General features: G+C 43.7%; 1 protein-coding gene and 1 long non-coding RNA gene across 5 annotated transcripts in view; both read left to right on the top strand.

Annotated features, from left to right (window-relative positions):
* LOC126535958 (phospholipid-transporting ATPase VA-like) overlaps positions 1–5,320 on the top strand; it is a 214,125-nt gene extending 208,805 nt beyond the window's left edge. Inside the window, exons 22-23 of the mRNA XM_050182831.3 lie at positions 3,547–3,734; positions 4,447–5,320. Coding sequence (XP_050038788.1) covers positions 3,547–3,734; positions 4,447–4,738 — 480 coding nt within the window. The 3' untranslated portion in view covers positions 4,739–5,320. The remainder of the gene's footprint in view (positions 1–3,546; positions 3,735–4,446) is intronic.
* Positions 5,321–10,037: 4,717 nt separating this feature from the next.
* LOC129386112 (uncharacterized) lies at positions 10,038–20,387 on the top strand. 4 transcript variants are annotated; one of them, XR_008613578.2, is made up of 5 exons: positions 13,288–18,143; positions 18,276–18,356; positions 18,425–18,516; positions 18,581–19,400; positions 19,900–20,387. It is a non-coding gene; the product is annotated as an uncharacterized lncRNA (long non-coding RNA). The 4 variants fall into 4 exon arrangements; XR_008613579.2 differs by having other exon boundaries at positions 13,293–18,143; positions 19,247–19,400; XR_008613577.2 differs by lacking the exon at positions 13,288–18,143 and adding an exon at positions 10,038–11,975 and having other exon boundaries at positions 18,425–19,400.
* Positions 20,388–22,350: the final 1,963 nt, after the last annotated feature.

Genomic DNA, 22,350 nt, shown 5'->3' with positions numbered 1-22,350 from the left:
TTGATTTGTTGTTTTGCATTAGTGCCCCTTTATAATAGTATTACTATCAATAGCCAATGACTACATTGAATTCAAAAGTAACTAAGCCTTGCAAGACCTTAAAAAAAGTTTTGTGCACAAAGACAGCATAAATGCATGGAGATCATGTGAATTCTATGATGTTGCACTAATATCAATGGTACCACACTTCACACAGTTTGAGGGAAAGTAAGCTTGGTCTTCATTTTATCTGCTACAGGTGCTACATCTACTATCTGCTACAGGTGACAAGCTATCATTCCATTCACAAGCAAAAGCTTATTTATTCTTTCGTGTTATAAAAATGGCACATCTCAAGCTTTTTAAGTGAATTTTGAAGTGAATTAATGTGAACTGATAATTTAAAACCTACTTCTGCTGTCGTAGTGAAGCTTTAAAAGTGAATGTACATGCATTTTACCAGAACAAGCATCAATAGATTATGCCATTTATTGGTAAGTCAGTAGATGGCAGCCAAAATCAATGGACCTTACTACACTGCCACAGAGCACTAATAAAGCTTTTTGTGAAACACAGTCACGAAGCACGCGTTTCACTTTGCTTGCGCTGTCTCTTGGCTTGTACGAGCCTTTAGAACACCTTTTGGATATCACAGCATATGATTGCAGTCAGGCACGTACGCAGGATTTTTTTCGGGCGGGGCCCAACCCAAGGTAACTTTTCTGTGCAAATGAGGGGCAGGGTACTTTTACTAGTAAAAATGTGAATGATCCCACCATTCGCCATAAATACCAGTAAACCCACAAAAGAGAATTGAAATAACGTGTATCTCACAGGTACGCCTATGAGATACACCTGTTCTTTACTTGGCAAACAGCGAACCACATCAAATGGACTCGTGCATGAAAGATGCGCAGGAAGAACCTTGCCAAGAACAAGTTAACAAGCGAAAGTGCGAAATAAAGATTTCTAGTTGTGGTTTTTGAATTAGCTCTGGAAGAATTACAGAGAAATGAATACTTTTGCAACAATCACAGTTCTTTTGGATCCCTGTTTACAGCTCAACCAAGTGCCAAAACCGACTCGTGTTGTTATTTGGGAAGTTACATAACGATGCGTGGTCACGAATCCCATAAAACTACATAGAGAGCAGGACGCTGCGGTTCTAGACGTATTGCGCCCACCACGGAAGGTTAGAAAAACACCCCCATTAGCACAACAGGGAAGTGGCTACGGCTCGAGTGATAACTGTAGAAGCATCATTCAAAACACACGGAATTATTCTCCACATCCGGCGGTGTTTCCTCTACTTCCTTTTTAAATAATATAGTAGATCGCTTAATTTCTCATCTCCTTGCGACTCTTGTTTCCAGTTGCCAATTTTGCTCAGAAAGTGCTGTACAATTAGGGAAAAACCAGACGAGGTAACAGCTGACAGTCATATTGCTTATGGTTAGAACGGTTATTGCAATGTCTGAAGTTGGACACTGTTTCGTAATATTTTATTTTCCTCCTTATCTAACGCATATCGCAGATATATGGTTTCGAGAATCTTCCAGCGTTGCGGCGAGCCATCACTCGAGGAAATAATCAAGCAAAAGGAAAAGTTAAACCCAATTGTCGTTTTCTCCGGCCACAACTCATTCCACAAGCATACAGACCAGCTGACTATAAATCGAATCCCTTTGCTGGCCCCTGGATCAGTCTAAACAAAGAAGGTTGAACTAACGAAGCAACAGCGTTGCGCGTGATCGTTGAATACATGGTGAAATAAAAATTGTGTTGGGCATTATAAATAAAATACTGTAATTAAAACAATAAACTACGCCCTGCCTGCTGCAATAGATTGTGACAACTGAATTGATCTTGAGTTAATCGCGCGGAAACCGAATCGATGAGAAAACTGGCCTCCACACCCCAGAAGATGCCGATAACTACCGCCATCCAGAAGGAGTGAAAAAATTGACAACTATTCTACTCTGTGAAGATGGAATGGCAGCGAAAGCTGACAGTCAAAGCTCTCAAATGAAAAGTGAAGTGTTTCACATCCGCGGGTCGGCCTGAAGATAGTGCAATATCGGGCCGACCCCCGGCGGAGGTGAAGCAGGCATTAAGAACTCCCCATACGTAGTCAAATCACGAAGATATTGCATTACCGGGCCCGCCCGCGGCGGAGGTGAAGCAGGCGTTAAGCGCTCCCCATACGTGGGCCCATCCCGATGATTCCGAAGGGCGCATTATAGGTTCCCGAGTCCATTGGGATGGGGGCGAAATGCGTAAACACCCGTGTACTTAGATTTAGGTGCACGTTAAAGAACCCCAGGTGGTCGAAATTTCCGGAGTCCGCCACTACGGCGTGCCTCATAATCAGAAAGTGGTTTTGGCACGTAAAACACCATAATTTAATTTTTTTTTTTGTTTGAGTCCTTTGGGGTATGTGCCATTGATCTTAGACCCCTTTTTGCACTATCACCAGGATCGGCCCACATGAGGATTTTTTCTGTTAACGGATGCCGAAAAAAAACTACGGAAGGTAGTCATACACTGCTTTCGCTGTAAAAGCCAGCAAAATGTTGACTGCCGAGTAGATTGATTTGTTGGTGCTTTAGGAATGTGTGTGAGGGTGGTGGCATGGGTGGATAGGGGGCGGGGGGGAGGGGGGGGGGGGGGCCCTGGGTACGTGCTTGATTGCAGTAGTATACTGGAGACCTTTCCTGCACAGGGCATGTTGAAAACGAATTAACTTGACTTTGTTCCCATTCGAAAAAGTTGCAGGCATGGACACAAGGGGAAACGAACAAAAGTTCTTGTCCATATATGTCTACACACCTAACTTTTTCTGACATGAATCCCTGCCAGCTAGCTAACTTTCCGTAGTTCTAGACTTTGTTAGCAACAGGACATGAAACAGATGGTAAATACGAGTGACTGTAGTGTTTGTCACTTGTTTTATGTCTTGTTGTAAATGCCACTTCAAGCAAGTATCCACCAACAAACCCAAATTAGCACGACACAGGCTTCCTATCACTCATAGGCCTAGTCATGAATGCAGTTCAAAAAACGCTTGAAAAGGTTCATGCGTGTTGTAGTTACTTCTCTCCACTTGTCCTTTGTGGTCTGTATTAAGGGGAGACATCGGAATGCTAATTGACCATAATACTTGTTACAGCTAGTGCTACAATTCCTATTGCGCTTGAATGCACATGTGACCACATGCGTTGATTCATGAAATTCTCAGACTAGTTATCAGCTCAGAATTGGGCCATGCATGGCGCTTCTTTATTGAGCATTCTTTCTCTCAGTTTAGTTAATGGAGCTCTTTGTTTTGCATAAAGATATGTTCTACCTCACCTGCACCAGAAGGCACAAAACTGTGCACTCGGTATAGATGCAGTGGCGTCAAATAAACGAGGACAGAAAAAAGAAAATATTATATGTAAAGCACAAGTGCCATTGCTTGGGTGTCTTTTTGTCCTTGTTTGTTTTGCACCGTTTATGCCTATATGTGTTAAGCTTCTTGTTTCATTTGGCTGGCACCTGCAAGTATCTTTCCCGACATCTTTCCAGACCCTGATGCATGGCATGTCTATAGTGGCCAGCTTCTTTGTCTACTTTGGATTTGCCCTTCTGTACAACAGCGTGTGCTACGACTCCCCCACCCTCCAGAACCCGTACTGGGTCATGCAACATGCCATGTCCACTGCCCAGTTCTGGTTGTGCCTCTTGCTCATTCCAGTTATCAGCTGCCTGCCCAGGTGAGAGCTGCTTCCATCCACTCAGATAATACCCCTGTCACAGAGGCAGATGTGATGCTATTCAGAGAGAGCGTCCCTTGTTATTAGTGCCATTTACAGGCACTCACATGGTTAACCTTAGTTTAGAGCAGTTGTTATGAAGTTTTAAATAAGCTGCTAAAATAAATGCGTCTATTTCACTTAACCTTCTACAGAGCACTCCCACCAGTGAGTGTAATCAGCAAACTCACTTTGCTTCGCCAATGCGCAGCCTTATTAACAATGCATCTCAAGTAAATAGAATAATATTCACAGGGAAGTTAGTATGTGGTAGACTTTTTATCTTTTCTAAATTCTTGCGAGTGCAAATCTTACAAGCAAACAGTGTGTGCTACGTTGTTAAGAAATACTACTTTTGCTCATAACTTGTCAGAAGTGTCATGACTGTGTCCACAATTGATAAGACACTGCCTTGTCTTGACTTTGAATAGGAGAGTAAGAGCTAACGCATCCTCTTGACTTCAGAAGAATAAAACATGGCAATGTTGATTTTCGATGCAAAGGATGTGTGCAAATTAATACTAGAATTCCTACCAAATCGACGGTGTCAGAGGTTTGACGTGAAGAATTTATATCAAAAGTCATCTTCCAAAAAAGTAGAGAAAAAAAGTATCATTTTCTGAGAAACATGTTGCTCTTGTGTGTGCATTATCTGTGTGCATTTTGCTTGCAGGTTCGTGGTGAGAGCCTTGCAGACAAGCCTGACCCCAGGAGATGTTATGCTTACACTGATTGAAGAGAGAACACGCAAGAGGTCACGTGACTCTACGCGTGGCTCAGTGTCATGGTCGAGGAATTCTCGAGGTGTTTCAGTGGTGTTTCAGTCAGCGTGCCGGCTTCCTTCAGACGACTTGCCCTCCGTGGCATCATCAGCACCAACTACGTCAACACTGGCCTCATCGCACTGCCTCTCAGCACGTCCTACGTCGTCTGCCGAAGACATCAGGGCTGGATTGCCCACATAGCAGCGAGAAAGGTGTATAATTAGGGTTATGTCGTATTGTTTTTCAGACAGGCGGCCGTTTTCTGTTGTGTGTAGGCTCCATGTGCCTTCTGTTTTATTTATTGTGAATAGATTTATACGACAGCACAGATGCGACGACATTGCACAAAAATTGGGAGCCAAGTATTTTGTGCTTGGAAGCATTTTGTGCACATAGGTGTGCCTTTCTTGCTGTATCTCATGAGTGCCAGCACTACTTATGTGCAAACCTGCATTTTCGACCCGTTTCCATAGTCCATAAAGAGTTGTTATGGGACGCAACACGGACAACTTATAGTATATTGTTTTTGACCACATGCCATTACAAACGACAATACGGCTTATATAATTGTAATGACTACAATGATTACTTGGACATTTTACTACCAAATTTAGGTCTTAAATTTTATGTGACGGAAATTGTACACGATAGTAAAAATGACATAGTGCAGGGCGTGTTATGCCAGTTTGATGTATTTTTCATCAGCCCCTGTGATGACTGTTTTGCAGCATCTACAATAGAGAAATCTAAGGTTTGAATATTATGTATTAAAAAGAAACTGTTTTACAAATGGTAAAGCATTGACATTTGTACAGCATTTTTACATCAATCAATCTATCTATCAAAATTTTTTTAGGCAACATTCATTAGAGAAGTATGTTAGTTAAGTCATTCACATCACGAGTTTAGCGTGTGGTGCCTAATGTGTTAGCACAACCAACATTTGAGAGCCTTGTTTTCTATACAAGTAAATGACCGCATGTGAAGCACTGAGGACACTGAAATTATTTCTGATGTAGCAAACACTTTAGATAACAAAGCTTGCCTGTGCTTTGTTGCAGGCATTTGTTGCTGTATGAAAGAAGTTAGAAAGATCACTGTGTTTTATGTTAATTTCATTTACATTTTAGTCTGCACTGAATAAGTCTGCACCTTAAAATGCAGGAGTAAGTCTGCGAGAAATCACTGCCATCAATGCGCAGTTCACAGAAGTGCTGCATAGCTTGCACATGCAGTCACACTAGTCATATTTTCATCGTTACACCATTAAAGTGGTTCAAGTGGCAGTTGGAGACAGCTGAAGTGCCATGACTTTACTTTTTGATGTGTTGGCTGCCAGTTTTTGTCACCCTAATGGTTACCTCTTATGCATTTCTGTATTGTTTGCAGCATTTGCAGACAATGAGTTGTATGCTGTGCAGTGTGTGTGTGTTTGTGCATGCCTGTGTGCCTTGCCTTAATTGGATGCCTTCTGAGCTTACATTTATACTGGGGCCAACAGTCACTCTTCAGAATTGAAAACAGCATCGCCATGTCACATCATCATCATATTTACGTAGAATTTTTTTTTTAATCATTGTTGAGGAACTTGTCTTTCAAACTGAGACAGTGTGGGTGTACTTATGTCAGTGAACAAAACGGTTCTCTTAATGTTGAGGTGCAGACAGTGGCGTTGCTAGGTCGTCTGGCACACGGGGCCCATAGGTCTTCTGTCACCCCCCCCCCCCCCCCCCAGTTGTAGCCGGCGGAAAGAGGGGTGTCTTCAGACGTATATGACACCCCCCCCCCCCCCCCCACTGGCCCCTTGCACCCGGGGCCCACGGCCCCCCGGCCCCCCCTGTTGCTACGCCACTGGGTGCAGATCTTACATAACATTCCAGTTTTTTGGAAGGTTCATTTTTTTGTGGGCATTGGTACTTCGTCGCTCAATCTTGCTTGCCATTTTCCCAAGTTTTATCTCGAGAACATGCCATCTCAGACCTCCTTGCTAGAAGGAAGATCTTTTTTGAGCTGCTGATGACTGCTGCAAGGTGAGACACGAATGTTACTTGTGCAGCAAGACCATTACCATGATGTTCTGGTGCCTGTTCATTGTAGGACTGTTCTAGTGCGTGAAACCTCTTAAGGATTTGGACTACAATTTCAGCCACACCTAGCTACCTTCAAGGCCAGTGACAATATAGTAAGAAAGAAAAGAAATTAAGGCAAAGTGGACACCTTTACCATCTCCAAAACGCTGAGTTGAGAGTAATAGAGTGATTTTGGTGTGACTTTTTTTAAGCCTCTTTCACGCAGTTTTCGAGAAATATGTATGTTGCCTGTAGTTCAGAATGAAATCTGTTGGCACATTCTGAATGAATGCATTATCTGTCCTTTCTTCCTCTTTCTTTATGCTTATGCCTGATGTTTGGTGCATTTGAAGAAGTGTCGATTTTTTTACACTTAGAAAATACTGTTTCCATTGTTTCCCACCAGAACGTCGAGTTTCTTATTTTGTGCATGACTTCAGCATGTAGCCCATGCAGTAAAGTAGCAGAAGCCATTGTAATGATTGTTTTGTGTGAGTGACACACATCGCATCATTTTTATTTTTTTGCCTCTGATTATTAATGGTAATTGCACAGAACTATTTATATAAGGTCGAGTCACCCGTTGGAATCATGATGTGACTGCCTCTTTTCAAGTACAATGTACATTTTGTACATAGAACAAATGCTTGTTAGCCATGTAAATACTTGTGTTTTTCATTGACCTCTTCTGGAAGAGGTGTTTCTTTATGCGTCTGCAGCAGGGTCTGGCGCTTCCACTTTTTCTAATCGTGGCACATCGACAGCGGCCATCAAATGTGATAATTAACGAACGCTTATCTGCAGCACTGCGCATGTGGGTACCCATGCTATGCACACTTTTTCAGACTACAGGAAAGGTTATGAAACAGTGCCTGTTGGAACACTTACTGTTGTTGAAATCAAGTGATTCCTCATTGGCAAGAATAAACATTCACAGTACGTTGTGTCACTTTGTTTGTGCTACACCAATGGAAAGGAAGCTATGTGCATGACCCCCCCCCCCCCCCACCTCCATTTTCCCCCATGAAGATCGGAACACGCAGAAAAGAGGTTAATGACGTATGCTTGTCCAGGGTTTGATGAAACACCATCTAGCAAAGGTGTACATTTTGTTGAAAGTAATTGAATAGATGCTGGCCCCACTGATTTGTTTGTCGACAGGCGGCAAGACCAGTCCACGACCATGCACGAGGAGATAAAAATGACCATGAACCATTAGCTGACTCCTGTTCATATGACACAGGTTTTCTTTTTTTCTTCTTCTTCTTCGTGAATTGACCACAGAATTGCGACCATGGTAAGTTTTATATTTAACGATATGAACCGAAATATATAGTGTTTCGAAATTTGAGAACAAACAGAGCAGAAGTTCAAATTTATTTGTTTAAAAGGACACTAAAAAGAAAAAAAATTTTTGTGGTATTAGTACATTACCATTCTACAATACCCGCAAATGCTTGTTAAGTCAGGAAAGATGCAACAACGAGAGACGGGTGACGACACTCGAAGTTCCCGCACCAGCTTGTCGTGACATCATGGATTTTGATGGCGTCTGCTCGAGCATGGTTAACATTTTACCGGTATAGATGCAAGTTTCAAAAACCTTTACTTAGCCATAATGACCAAAAAAAAAAAAAAAAAGACTTTGAAATCCGTGATGTCACACTGACGTATCGGCCTGTTTCGCACTTTGATGATTGGATGGATGTTATGAGTGTCCCCTTTGGAATGGGGTGGTGGATTGCGCTGCCAAGCTCTTGCTATTATACTGCCTAATGTCCTGCCTAGGTTAAGAAGAAGAAAAAACAACGCACGATGAATTCCCATAACCAAATTTTCTGACCCCTATTGTGAACTTTGTTTTTGTACGTCTCCGTTTTTTTGTTGTTTCTCTACTTCCACCAATCTTCCAATCGCCTCTTACTAAACGCTACTGCGAATGTGCTTACTTTCCCCCTGCTCTTGCTGAACCCAAGGGCTCCGGGAGTCCAGTGGTGCCAAAATGGACTGCTGGGCAGATATTTTCACCTTCTAATAAAACATGCTTCATCGTTTCCCTAGCTTTACCACGGCAAGCACATGCTTCTTCTTCCTTCTTACATCACGCTTTATATGTGCGTGTTTTAAGGCATCCTGATCTCGCTTCGAAAAGTAATGAGCTTCCCTTTGAGTTATAAATTATTTATTCCCTGATTTCCTTTTTTTTCCTAAGTAGTTGCTCATGGCAGGTTTCTTTTCCATTGCCGCCGCACATGAGATTATTTCAGCCTCTCTGACTTTCCGCTTGACATTCTTTGTTGTCGTGTTGCTCACCCTACAGGCCACATACTTGCTGGTAAGCTTCCTAGTTCTTTTTCTCCACTTTGAATCCATGTTTTTCCTGTACAGATACCTCAAGACTCTTTCAGCCCATTTACTTTCTTCCATATTCATCAGTCGTTCTTCATAATCAATTTTACTGTGAGCTTCCCTCGCTTCAAAACTTGTCCAGCCCATATCACCCTGCACTGCTTCATTTGTAGTCCCCCCGTGAGGGCCCAATGCTAGGCGTCCCACTGACCTTTGGTTGCCATCGAGTCCTGATTGTACCCCTGATTTTGAGCAAACAACCACATTTCCAAATGTAAGTCCTAGTACCATTACATTTTCCCACATGCCCCGGAGCACCTCGTACCCATTGTATACCCATAGCAATCTGTCCTTTATTATGGCTGCATTTCTATTCCCCTTTATTGTTGTAGTTTTTTTTCCTGTGTTTCCATATATCTATTGACTTCGTTTATCCATATGCCAAGATATTTATATTCTTTTACCTGAGGTATTTTCTGGCCCTGTATTGCCACTGTCTGTTCACTGTTTTCATTGAATACCTTAAAACTTGATTTTCTTATGCTAAATTTTAAACCTATATTCTTGCCTTCCTGTCTACAGATATTAGCCAGATGTTGCAAATCACTTTGCTTGTTAGCTAGCAACACAATGTCGTCCGCATAAAATAAACCTGGAAGCTGCTGCTCTACTACTGTACCTGCCTCTTTGTACGAGAGATTAAACGCGATATTACTTCTAGTGCCCTCCCCATCCTCACCATGTACATCATAAACAGCAGTGGGGATAAAGGGCACCCCTGCCTCAGTTCCTTGTTGATATTAACTTTCTCCTCGCTCCTCATCCCTTCCCATTCAACGCAAATGGTATTTTCTAGGTAAATCTCTCTCAAAAGCTGTACCCAAGCAACCCTAGCCGACTGCCGATGCTTGGCCGATTGTTGAGAAATAGTAGAAAGCCGGCTTCACTCGCCACCTGCCTTCCGAAAACAGTCGGCCTGACGTCTACTTCCAGCCACATCAGCACGCGGCCGGCCGCACAGGCTGGGCCTCCGTCAGAGCATGACTGGGCGCCGAGCGCGCCAAACGCTCGTTGGTGCGACAAGTCGGCAATGCATTGGGCCGGCTTTAGTTGCCGATTGAACTTTGAATCCACATATTTTTTTGTTAGATAGCATAAAGTATATTGCACCAAGTAGATAACTACGTTAATAAGCATTTTGCATGCTGCAACAGCCGATGCAGACTGCAGAAGCCCCAGACTGCAATTTTGGACTTTTTTCATTTTTAATGAGTTTGCTCGTGGTTTCAACTCGCGTTTCGCTAAAGGGCCACATTTTTTGTTTGTCCACATTGGTAAAACACTTTGCATTGCTGTTAAACTAGTTCATTCGCAGCCGGTCCAGTTCGACTGGGCTGGAGGTGCCTTTTTGTACGAACCATGGCAAGCAGAAATACTAGCTCTCTGTGAAAAACACAAGAAGAAAGAATGCAACCTCATTGCAAAATTTGAGTGTGAACGAACAAGCAATGTAAAGGATACATTCTTTTAAAGCTTGTTAGAGCAAACGCACATGCCTACTTCCAACGACAAGCTGATATAGCATCTGGCGACTCTGGCTAAGGGAAAATAAAAAAAGAAGTAAAGAAAAACGGTCCAGAGGCAGGGAAGAATGCGGCCAAGAGGGAAGAACCGAGCGCAAGGCCGGGTAGCATGGCCGGGTAACCGCAGTATCGAGCTAGTTGGGGAAAGAAGGAAAAAAAAGAAAAATTCGCGCCACCAGGGAAGGTAGGGAGAGAAGCGCGGGAAACTTTTCGACCGTTCTTTTCCCTCCATGTTTTCGCCTAGTCTCTGCAGCTGGGTGACATCTTCTGAAGCTGTACGCTGCGCTTGCGGCCGAGAAGCCAGTGGCGTCTGTCATCAGCAAATTTTGAATAAACGGTGCGATCTATCCGAGTCCAAGATGAGAAATTCAGAAACACGCCTAAGGCAGCACCACAAAAGCACTAGCATGCGGAAGAATTAACGTGGGTGCATGTACTGTAGTGCGTCGCAATAAATGTACAGACTAATTGGAATACCTTTTTTTAATCACTATAGCTTTACTTATACAGCTTTACCTAATATACTTATAAATTTCTGTCTGAATCTATGGAATGGCTTACAATAGCCACTATTATACAGGTTTCTTTTTCTTGTCCATCAAAGCTGCTGTCAACTTTATATGTTTTCACATATAGCGTTTTCATATTCGCTCTTTTGCAAGACGAAGGGCCTTCTGGACAATGGAACCCCTTCCAATATGGCAGACTGCGCGCTGCACGCAGGCGCCCACATAACCTAGCTCCCACGTAACCTATAGCTCCCATGTAAAAAAAAAAAAAAAGCTTCGTCATTAGAATATCCGACTCACGCATGTTCTGCCTCAGTATATAAAATCGCATCCATCAAAAGTATCATAGTGGATATTTTATATATGAAAGATGTCCAGTCTTCTTCTGGCACATATACGAAAAAAAAAAGTCGTTTAATATGATGGAACTTTCGGTTCCCGCATTAGAATACCATATTTACTCGATTCTAACCACCCCCAAGCTTTTTCTGACGATCACGATGCCCAAAGTGAGGGGGGTGCTTAGATTTAAAAAATCTAGAATGACCTCCCCCCACCCTCTTTTCGCTGCGACATCACGACGAGACGGGTGCGAGAACTAACATTTTATTTCGCAAATATTCAAAAGAAAAATCGGTGCAGACAGTGAACCCACCACTTGTGTCGGATGCTCAGTCATATAACACTGCCACTCGAGATCGTCGCACCGCTTGAACCGCCACTCTCGGTATCCCACAGCAGGTGGTCTTCCATTCCGTCGAAGTGGTTTGTGATCGAGCACCTCTGGCTTTGAAGGGCTTGTTGACTGAAACGCAGAGGCGCGCGGGCGTCATGAGCCCGCGCGCCTCTGCAGTCCCGCTGTACGACCTACTCGCGCCGTGGATGCTGTGCCACCTCGGGACTCGGACGGCTCCGGCTCGATGACAGAGTGAGCAAGCGCGCTTGGCGGCCTTGGTTACGCGCTCTTCCTAACAAATAGGAGGGAAGGGGGGTGCTTAGATTCTCATGCAAACTATTTTCCCAGCTTTTTGCGAAAATAGAAGGGGGGGGTGTTTAGAATCGGGGGGTGCTTATAATCGCGAAAATAAGGTATATGTATTTTCTGGTTCATATATGGGGCTATGATGCACTACCGTGCTCAATATGAGCTACAACGCGAATGCGAGTGGTAAAGCTGTCGTGCGTTATAGCCCGTACTGGTACGTGTCAAATCGTGACAACCGAGCGGCCGAAATAATGTATATTTGATAAAAACATATACCATAATGCATAAACTGAGATTTACGCCTAAATGAGCACATATTGTTGTGTTCATATAGGAGGTTGTGGTACTGCACCAGGGTGGTCAATCCTGCTCTGGTGAAGGAGTGCGTTACCGGTTCTAGTCACCGGGATCAGGCCACACTCCAGGCCTGTTTATGCAATTTTATCAACACGCGGATTTTTTTTATCCGGTGGAAAATTGCGCGGCACCGGGATTCGAACCACGGACCTCTTGCACGCGAGGCGGGTGTTCTACCTCTACGCCACCGCTGCACCTCTTGGGTGAAAAGAGCAGATTGGGTGAGGGAACAAACGCGAGTTAATGATATCTTAGTTGAAATCAAGAAAAAGAAATGGGCATGGGCAGGACCATGGCAGGACACGTAACGAGGAGGGAAGATAACCGATGGTCATTAAAGGGACACTAAAGGTTACCAGAAACTCAAGTTAAAGTGGTAGAGCAATGTTCTAGAACGTCTAAGGCGTCAATATAATCGCTAACAGAGCTTTAGTAACCGAGAAATTGAGGTAAATGCATGACACGATTTGAGACCCCCCAGCGACATTCCGGTACTAGCCCGATGACGAAAGCACTCCTCATAATTTGTGTTACTAATACTCAACTACTCGTATTAAAAATATCATTTCATTCGATTATAAGACGGAAAAAATTGCTACTTGTCTACGTCTATTCGATTCTAAGAAAAAAATAACATTTTGACGTTACCCTTCAGTAATATGGGTGTTCGAAAGGTTTCGTTTTCACTCGACTCTGCGCGCTCGACTCTGCGCCGCGCACGCTTTGGAGTTTCAGTAGTTTCGTTATCGCGTCGTGCTGTGAGGGTTCTGCTGGCTCGCGAAACCTTCATTTGGAACAAGCAGCGAGAATGCCACCTCCATGTGATGTCGTGGGAAGCCCTCGTTGCGTTCCCGCTCCGGAGAGCCGGTGTCGAGGCCGCCGTCGTAGTACGCAACGGTCCATTGCGACGAGCGTCGAAGTTTGCGTCATAGAATGAAGTACCAGCTTATGGGAGTCTTGCACTGGAGTTTGAGGTATAGTAGCGGCGCCTGGTGGCGGTGCGGGAAACGACATCTGGGTCGTGCCAGCTTAGGTCGTATTGAGCCCTGGTTGTGGCAAAGCACGTTTCTAGGCCGAGTTTTGCGTCGATTCGCACTTTGTTATGCCCTGTTGCGAGTGCGAAAAGGCTCGTCACTTCTCACAGACCACGCCGACCACGCTGCGAGCTCGCCGCAGCCTATAGTTTAACGAAAACGGACTCTCCGTGTGCCGTGGGACGTAATGTGGGACGTAATTCGTTTCTCCTTCCGCTAGCCACCATACTCGCGCTTTCGCTCTGCTGTCGGCTCTGTCTTGGCTCTGTTTCTGGCCGCGCGTTTGCGTTTTGCGCAGAAAAGCCGTAGCGCCGTCTGCGGACGCCGTTCTACTCACCGATGGCGCAACGTCACTATGAGACCATGATGTCAGTACTCCTCGATCGGAGGGCGGGCGATTTGAACTGCGCTAGAGGTACGCGGACGCTTCAGAACGCATTTTCTCTTAAAATAAGTCCCTCCTTGGCACGAAACAAGCGTTTCGAGGTTTCTGTGATGGTATGTAGTCAATGCCATAATGTAGCGAATGGGTACACCCACGGTAAACAACCACACACAGAGACGTCACTGGAGTGCCTGGATGCTGGCATAAGCTGACCATTGTTTACCTTATACAAAAACAAAACAATAACAATAAAATAACAATACTATAAAAGGAGCTGTTCATTATGAGCTTCTACCAGTGTCACCGGCTATAGGAGAGGTTGTGCAGAGTGAGAGCATGTGAACCAGAGAAGAGGCGACACACGAGAGATACGCACTTGCACAAATATAGCGACAGTTTTTTTCCCAGAAATTTCTGACATAGAAACGCGCCTCCCATTATATTCAGGTTCGTGACATGAACGTAACGTGTCTTATTTTTCTTTTACTTTATCTAGCGCTGACATTTCACCGTGCGCAAGAGCGCGCACGGTGGGAGTTGCCACTGTGCATTTTGTGGCGCCTTTATCCTCCCAATTTAATATGCTCTCAGTGCCACATCAATATGACTATGCATTGTATTAATCGAAACCTTGTGCAATACAATCAGCGGTGATGTGCAGGCGCGTCAAGTGAGCGGCCTTCGAAGTCTACCGGTGAAACACGGCGTCAAGGCTTTGCCGTGTTCGATTCTATTACGAGTATCTCTGAATTGCTGCCTGTCGAATAACTTTGGTCGCACGAGGGGCAGAAACCGTTCTCGCCGACGGTGACAAAGAAGTCAGCAGTAACAACGAGTAATTGTGCAGGCACTCCTCCTTTCACTGTATTTTGCGATGGCAGTTCACAGTAACGAGGAATAAATTCGCCTTGCAAGCACCCGCTTTTATGCGTCATTTCCTGTTTCCTTGCGGCATCACTTCGCGTATATATATATATATATATATATATATTTTTTTTTTTCGGAGACTGATAGTCCCCTCTCACGTTATATTCGTGGTCGCGTCATTTACGTGCATACATGTACGGTAAGTGTTTAATTGGTCTCTTAGTGACGTGCCACATGGGACCATGCACACTGTTCGGTAGCCGCTGAGCCGATTCGTATATTCAAGAAGCTGCGTAGATGCAGCTTTGTTTTGCAGAGGCCGCCAAATTTAATGTCTAGTCATCGGTAACAAGAAAAGCGAGCATAATAGAGTAACACGGCTCGAAAAGACTTCACCAGTGGTTCAGGCAGGAATTGAACAACACTTTACTTTGAAATTGAACCTTTACGCCACGCGTTCACAAGCGTCAGTACGTTCCGACAGGCTGCACAGTGCTTTGAAGAAAAAGTGAGAGGCAGCAATTATTTTTTAAATTTTTTGCGTAACAAATATGTTGACGGACAAATATGTGATGACGGAATATAGACCAGCTATACAAAAGCGATGTAGGCGGTTCGTCACACGGAAAACAGCAACCATCACATACAAACGTTGGTGACAGTTCATGTGAGAGTTAGATCAGCTTCTGGCTATAGGATGGTTCTGTATTTTATTCTGGACTAATCAAACTCTGGTAATTAGACCGGATTATGACATCAGAATCAAATTTATTCTCGCTATATATCCGGGTGCGCATGCAGCGACCACTATTATGAGAGCAGTAGTACGTGGAGACCAGTGTGCAAGTCAAAGGAAGTAGAGATATCACGGAAGTACTACATTTCCTTTACGAAAAATCGCAAGATTTCAATACTTCGAAAACGGATATGTTTGTGACACTATTACATCGTTCGTTCTTGCTGTCCTTTTGTCTAGGTGTACTATAAAGAAAATAACCATTTAACGAGAAACAAATTTTAATCAACTGGATATTGCGTTAGACAGTTCTCATAACAGTTATTTTCACAGTGGAAAGAGCCAAGCAAAATTGTTCGCGGACAGCGTGTTAATTGTAAACGGCCCTGTCGCATCACAGCAAAAATCGTAAGACTTGCGGATTTGACAGTTCTAGAAAAACATTTCGGTTGGATGCTTTCACTGGGGAGTGTGAAAGAAGTGATTATACGAAGCCAAGAGATGTCAAAATATGACATTATTGTAGCAATTGTGAGTTTGTCTAAGAATAATTAAGGTTGCATGCCAATCAATGTCAGTCATACATCATCATCAGCAGCAGCCAGGTTACGCCCACTGCAGGGCAAAGGCCTCTCCCATACTTCTCCAACAACCCCGGTCATGTACTAATTGTGGCCATGTCGTCCCTGCAAACTTCTTAATCTCATCCGCCCATCTAACTTTCTGCCGCCCCCTGCTACGCTTCCGTTCCTTTGGAATCCAGTCCGTAACCCTTAATGACCATCGGTTATCTTCCCTCCTCATTACATGTCCTTCCCATGCCCATTTCTTTATCTTGATTTCAACTAAGATGTCATTAACTCGCGTTTGTTCCCTCACCCAATCTGCTCTTTTCTCATCCCTTAACGTTACACCCATCATTCTCCTTTCCTATATAGCTTGTTGCGTCGTCCTCAATTTAAGTAGAACCCTTTTCGTAAGCCTCCAGGTTTTTTCCCCGTAGGTGAGTACTGGTAAGACACAGCTATTATACACTTTTCTCTTGAGGGATAATGGCAACGTGCTGTTCATGATCTGAGAATGCCTGCCAGACGCACCCCAGCCCATTCTTATTCTTCTGATTATTTCCGTCTCATGATCCGCATCCGCCGTCACTATACCTGCCCTAAGTAGATCGATGTATTCCCTTACCACTTTCAGTGCCTCGCTACCTATTGTAAATTGCTGTTCTCTTCCGAGACTGTTAAACATTACTTTAGTTTTCTGCAGATTAATTTTTAGACCCACTCTTCTGCTTTGCCTCTCCAGGTCAGTGAGCATGCATTGCAATTGGTCTCCCGAGTTTAAGCAAGGCAATATCATCAGCGAATCGCAAGTTACTGAGGTATTCTCCATTAACTTTTATCCCCAATTCTTCCCAATCCAGGTCTCTGAATACCTCCTGTAAACACGCTGTGAATAGCATTGGAGAGATGTGACTTCTGTTGCACACTCCAGGCAGTCATACATATGGAGCATTCCTTCTGTCGACGTGTGTATTTGGCTGGGAAGAACTAAAGTTAGATCAAATTATTCCAACCTTTGCTCAATGAACTAATGACATTCAACAATCAAGCAGTTGAGAATTAATAAATTTATGGTACATCATGAGTGTTTCTTCAAGCTCAGTCTCGTGTGAGGCACATGTACCATTTTCATGCAAAGCTCCCTGGAAGGCGTATTGACTGTGCATGCATGCATGCATGCACATATCGAACTTTATGCACACAGACGCAATGCATTGAAGATGAATGTTTATTAGACGCGATGCATTGAAGATGAATGTTTATTAAAATTCACATGATTTATGTCTGCCTTGTAAAGGTACAGACAGCGGAGGTGCAGAAAAAGCTGTCAGATACAGCTTGACAAAGCTGCAGCCCCCTTTCTCTTGGCAACGGCTTCACAGAAAGACTTTTAAAACAAAGGTAATTGCACGGTGTAATAACAGTTATACAACAATTAGCAAGAACAAAAGAAAACAAACAAGATTATAGAATATTTCGACAATATTCACATAAAGGAAAACAGAACCTATAGTATACATGGTAAGATACATAGCACCCAAAGTACTGTTTGACGCATTGAAGAGGTCAAAATTATTATATACATAAGCTATATACATATTCATATAAAGCTACCAATCCCTGCAAAATCTAGATCGCAGATTTTCATTACATACGCACGCACGCACACAACACGCACACCAAGAAGGAAACAGCAGCGCGCTCGTAGGCAGTGCCTGAAAAAAAAAAGAAGATGAAAAAAGGAAAAGTGTGGGGAACCGCGGTCATCTTGTGCTGTCGCATCTCCCTCTCCCAGAAGGAATGAAAAGCTCTTGGAAAGCAGGGACGGGCGATTCCCTCCGTCAGCATCAGCTTCCACCAGCGAGGACGGGGCGAGAAAGCGAAGCGGGGCTTTCTTTGCTATCTATTTTTTCTTCGTCGGGCGCAATGCTGCCTGCTCGCTGAGGTGCAGGCAGGGCGGCAGGGGCGCCAGTCCCTGCCAAATGCTAGCTCTGGACGCCAGCTCGTTTCGTGTCTCCACAGCTTGCTATACTAGTTGGCGCATTTCTGTGATCGTTGACTGTGCATATAAATGCAAACTACACAAAGTACATGGGCAAGAAGAACGCAAGCTCTTTCCATATGGAGTGGAGCTGCCGTGTCTCGCCGTGCAAAATATGCGTACTTGTAAGTGGCATTTTAATTTCACGTTGTGTAGTGCGTGTCTGCCTTTGTCAAGTGAACAAACCTCGCTTTGTATTGCGGAAGTGGTTTTGCGACGTATGAACTCCTTGTTTTTGTGTTTGTTTTTGCTGACAGGAAGAAAAAAGGAAGAGCTTTATATGAGAACGGATCAATCGTTCGAGAGTTGGGACAAGCAAATGTGAGACATACTTTCAGGTACATATTTTTTATATAAATTTTTCATCTTGTAAGCGTGACGCATTTTCCTTAATTTTTTTTTCTAGGAAACACTGGAACGACACTGCTTAAATTGAAGCATAGTGTGCGAATAACCTGCTATGCTCCGAATTGTTATCACCATTTGGGAAGAAATCAGGTAAGACCCTTGTCTGGTTGTCATTGCGGAAAAGTGATAATTCGAAGCCACTTCGTTCTCACAGATGGAAAAACAAAACTGTAAATACCCAATACTGTACAATATACATTGTTACGGTTGGCCTCTGGCACCACGTGCAGAAAGGAATTTCACCCGACCTTCTCTCACCATGCCTCGTCAAAATGTTAGTTACAGTTAACGTCCAGCACCTCTTGCAGAAAGGACTTTCTCTCACCATGCCTCGTCGAAATGAGACGTGACTTCTGCTACGGTTGGCGTCCAGCACCTCGTGCAGAAAGGACTTTCTCTCACCCGACCATCACTCACCATGCCTTGTCGAAATGAGGCGTGACTTCCTAATTCGCCATGGCCATTTCGAGTGTCTGCCGGTCTGGCGGAAACCCCGCAGTGTTTACAGGCCTCTTTCCTCGAACGGTCAAACTCTACAGGAGAACTTCCACGAACTAGCAACGCGCAAAAGAGACAGACAAGCATCTACAATTCCAGGAGGCTCGGTACCTCCAGACGCGAGGCCCTCTTTCCGCCAATCAGACTCTGCGCCGGTCATGTGACATCGACGGCAGCAAGATCCCTCCCACGATTGTAGAGAGCCTATTCAAGGGGCTCCGAAATGTACTTTAGATCACTTCATTCTCTTCTCATCATCTTTCATCAACTTTTGAATAAACAGTGCAAGTTTCGCACTAGAAATCGTCTTGTCCTTGCTCAGTCGCAATGGTCTACCGGATGCCTGCAGCCCACCGATGACACCATGCTACCCCATTAGGAACGTCGGTCAAGCTTCGATAGGCAGGCGTCGCTACAACTCAGCAGCAGTATGATACGCTACCCTGGAGTACGCAACAACGTCTGGTGCATTGCAGGTAAGAATGGATTGTGTGTGGCCCTTTTCCGCATGTGGACTAGAGTAGATAGGAGCATCAAACAAAATGACACGTACGTGGAACACTGCGGACAACTGATATGCAAGTTGTTCCTCAATTGTTCTGTTGTCACATTTTCGTAGTTTACGTGTAATATTTTGTCACCAGTCTCGACATGATGCAAACCTTTATACTTATTGCGTGGCAGTCTCCATGCTATTTTGTTTGTGCAACCATGTATTGTCGTATTCATCTATCGCACTGCCTGGATGTTTTTTCTTTTTTCATGTCGCAGAAGTTGAACGCACTAATATTCACTGAAAATGCATCGTATATGTCTATTACATGTATGTGCAACGACGAAATAATTATTTTGTCTGTGACTGTGCCAGGACCAAGATTTCTTGCACACGAATGTGAAAAAGTCCACTAAATCATCTACATGGTTCACAGAGTTATTCATTATTATATTATTTGTTTGTTTGTTCATTTGTTTCAGTTTCTATGAGCACTGTAACTATCCAAACTTCGCTCTCGACGGGGACAGAGAAATGCCGGATACTGTACCGTTCGGAGCCAAGAGAATGGAAACAGCTGAAAAAGAGCCTCCCGGGCAGTATGGGAAAGTCTCGCAGCAGACCAGCACTGTCCTTTAACTGTATCATACTATTTCAATGAACAAAGACTACTTGCAAATTGTTAACACTGCTGCACCGAAATGTTAATGTATTTTATGGTTGCAAAATAAAACACCTAAAGAGAGGAAACATTGCGTTTACGTGTTTGTTTTGTTGCGTGTCACGTATTTAACTAACGGTTACAGAGAATAATTAAAGGTGCTTAATTATGTTTCACATGTGAGTGTTAATTGTGAGCGAGAGTTTAACGCCTCTAATAAACTATATTGTTGGCCTGAAAACGCAACACGCAGCAAAAAAAAAACCTTGCGTTTTTTTAATGTAATAAAATATTTTAAAAAAAAAAAAACGTCCACACGCAACCGATGGCCAACGGCAAACTGGTGCTTACGAAATGTTGGGTCGTAGTCGGCCCGTGTGCAGTGCGCACTCGGCCACATCGGCTACAGAGTCACTTGCCAATGGTCGCTAGAAGATGTGAGGCCTGTGTCAATCCCCGATGCCGGCCCTTCATCGGGTGTCGAGGTCGGGCCAATCGTTTTTCAGTCGGCCAGGGACGTCGGGCCGATTTTGTAATGGGAACTTTCTGCTGTTTGGGTAGACAATCATCGCCTAAGCCTTCCCCTTGCAGAATATCCCACAAAATGTTGCAGTCTACGTTGTCATACGCTCCTGCAATCTCTAAAAAGGCCACATATAACCGTCTGGTTTCTACTCTTGATATTTCAATACACTGAGTAAAAACAAATAAGTTATCCAAATGCCTTCCTATTCTGAAGCCATTCTGAAGTTCTCCCAAAATGCCATTATCCTCTGCCCATGCTTGCAGCTTTAATTTGATTGCCTGCATTGCTAATCTGTATATTACCGATGTAATGGCCAACAGTCTATACAAGTGAATTCTATCTTTGTCCCCCTTACATTTATAAATTTATTCTACTTTGTCGCCAACTGTCTGGTATATTCTATCTTTTAAGGTTTTTTCCACTGCTTTCACCAGAGCTTCCGTACTTATTGGTACTAGTTCATTAATCAGCCTAACGGGAACCTGGTCTAGCCCTGTGGCTGTCCATTTAGGAATTTTCTCTTCGGCTTTCTTCCAGTTGAAATTTGTCTGCACCAGCTCCTTTTCCATCTGGTTCTTTTTCGTGGTCTTTTTTTTTTCAAATACAACCTCGTCATTGCCTTTGAAAGATTCAGCTGTTATTTTTCGGATGTAATTTAATGCCGCTTCCCCTTTTTCTCAATCTTTATCTAGGATATGTTGTTGTATTGTTGTTGACTTCCTGCCTAATAATTTTATGTGGTTCCAAAATATTATAGGTGCAGCCTTTTTGTCACGTGTTTCTGACAACCAAATGTCACTTTCACCTTTTATCTTTCCTTGAATCAGTATTTGAACCATATACTTTTTCTCCCGGCATATTTCCCATTTACTGGCCACTTCATCCTGCGGCAACTGCGCTTCCTTTGCTTGCCTGTGCTCTCGGGATGCTTTCTGTCATTTAGCAATTGCTTCTCGTATCTCCCTGTTCCACCAGCTTTTCGGTTTCTTTTTTCCTTTACAACGAACATGTTTCTTTTGCCGTATTTCTGTTGTTATTACACTTGGACGCTCACTATATTCCCACTCTTTACTTGGCCATTTTCCAAGTTCTTCCTCGACTCTTGCGACTATATTTGTTATTTGTTCAGCATTCAAATTTGGACTTGCCATTTTGCACTCCTTGCTCTCCTTCCCAACTACATATCCCATTTTCAAAATGATGTGTTCATGGTCACTCCCTATGCTGCTATATCCTTCCTCGTTAATGACCATTTCTTTCAACTTATCATGAATTCCTTCTGTCATCAGACAGTAATCAATGGTCGATTGCCGGTTTCCCACTTCCCAAGTGATCTGCCCTTCACATTTAGGCCCTGTATTCACGATAACAGAGGTTATGTTGCTCACAAAGATATAGCATTGACTTCCCGTTGTCGGTATAGCCATCTAGATCCTGTATGTGGGAATTCATGTCACCCAATAGGATAATTTTGGCATCATTCCCGAAACCCTTAATATCGGCACTTACGCATTCCACTAACTCTTGATTCTTCTCTGTGCAATTATTTCCAGTCCCCAAATGCGTTACACCCAGCCAAGTTTTTTTCCCACTCATTGTACCTGATAACCAAAGATGCTCTTGACATTTCGAATTTACTCTTTTCTATTTGACTATCTGATGGATGAGCAATGCGACTCCCCCTCCCTTTCTTTCCGATGTCTGTTGCATTGGGCACACACACCTCACACACAATTATTTACTTAT

Source organism: Dermacentor andersoni, chromosome 4, assembly GCF_023375885.2.
Source record: "Dermacentor andersoni chromosome 4, qqDerAnde1_hic_scaffold, whole genome shotgun sequence".
NCBI lineage: Eukaryota > Metazoa > Arthropoda > Arachnida > Ixodida > Ixodidae > Dermacentor > Dermacentor andersoni.
Note: the sequence above shows the minus strand (reverse complement) of the source record. Positions and strands in the feature narration are given on the sequence as shown.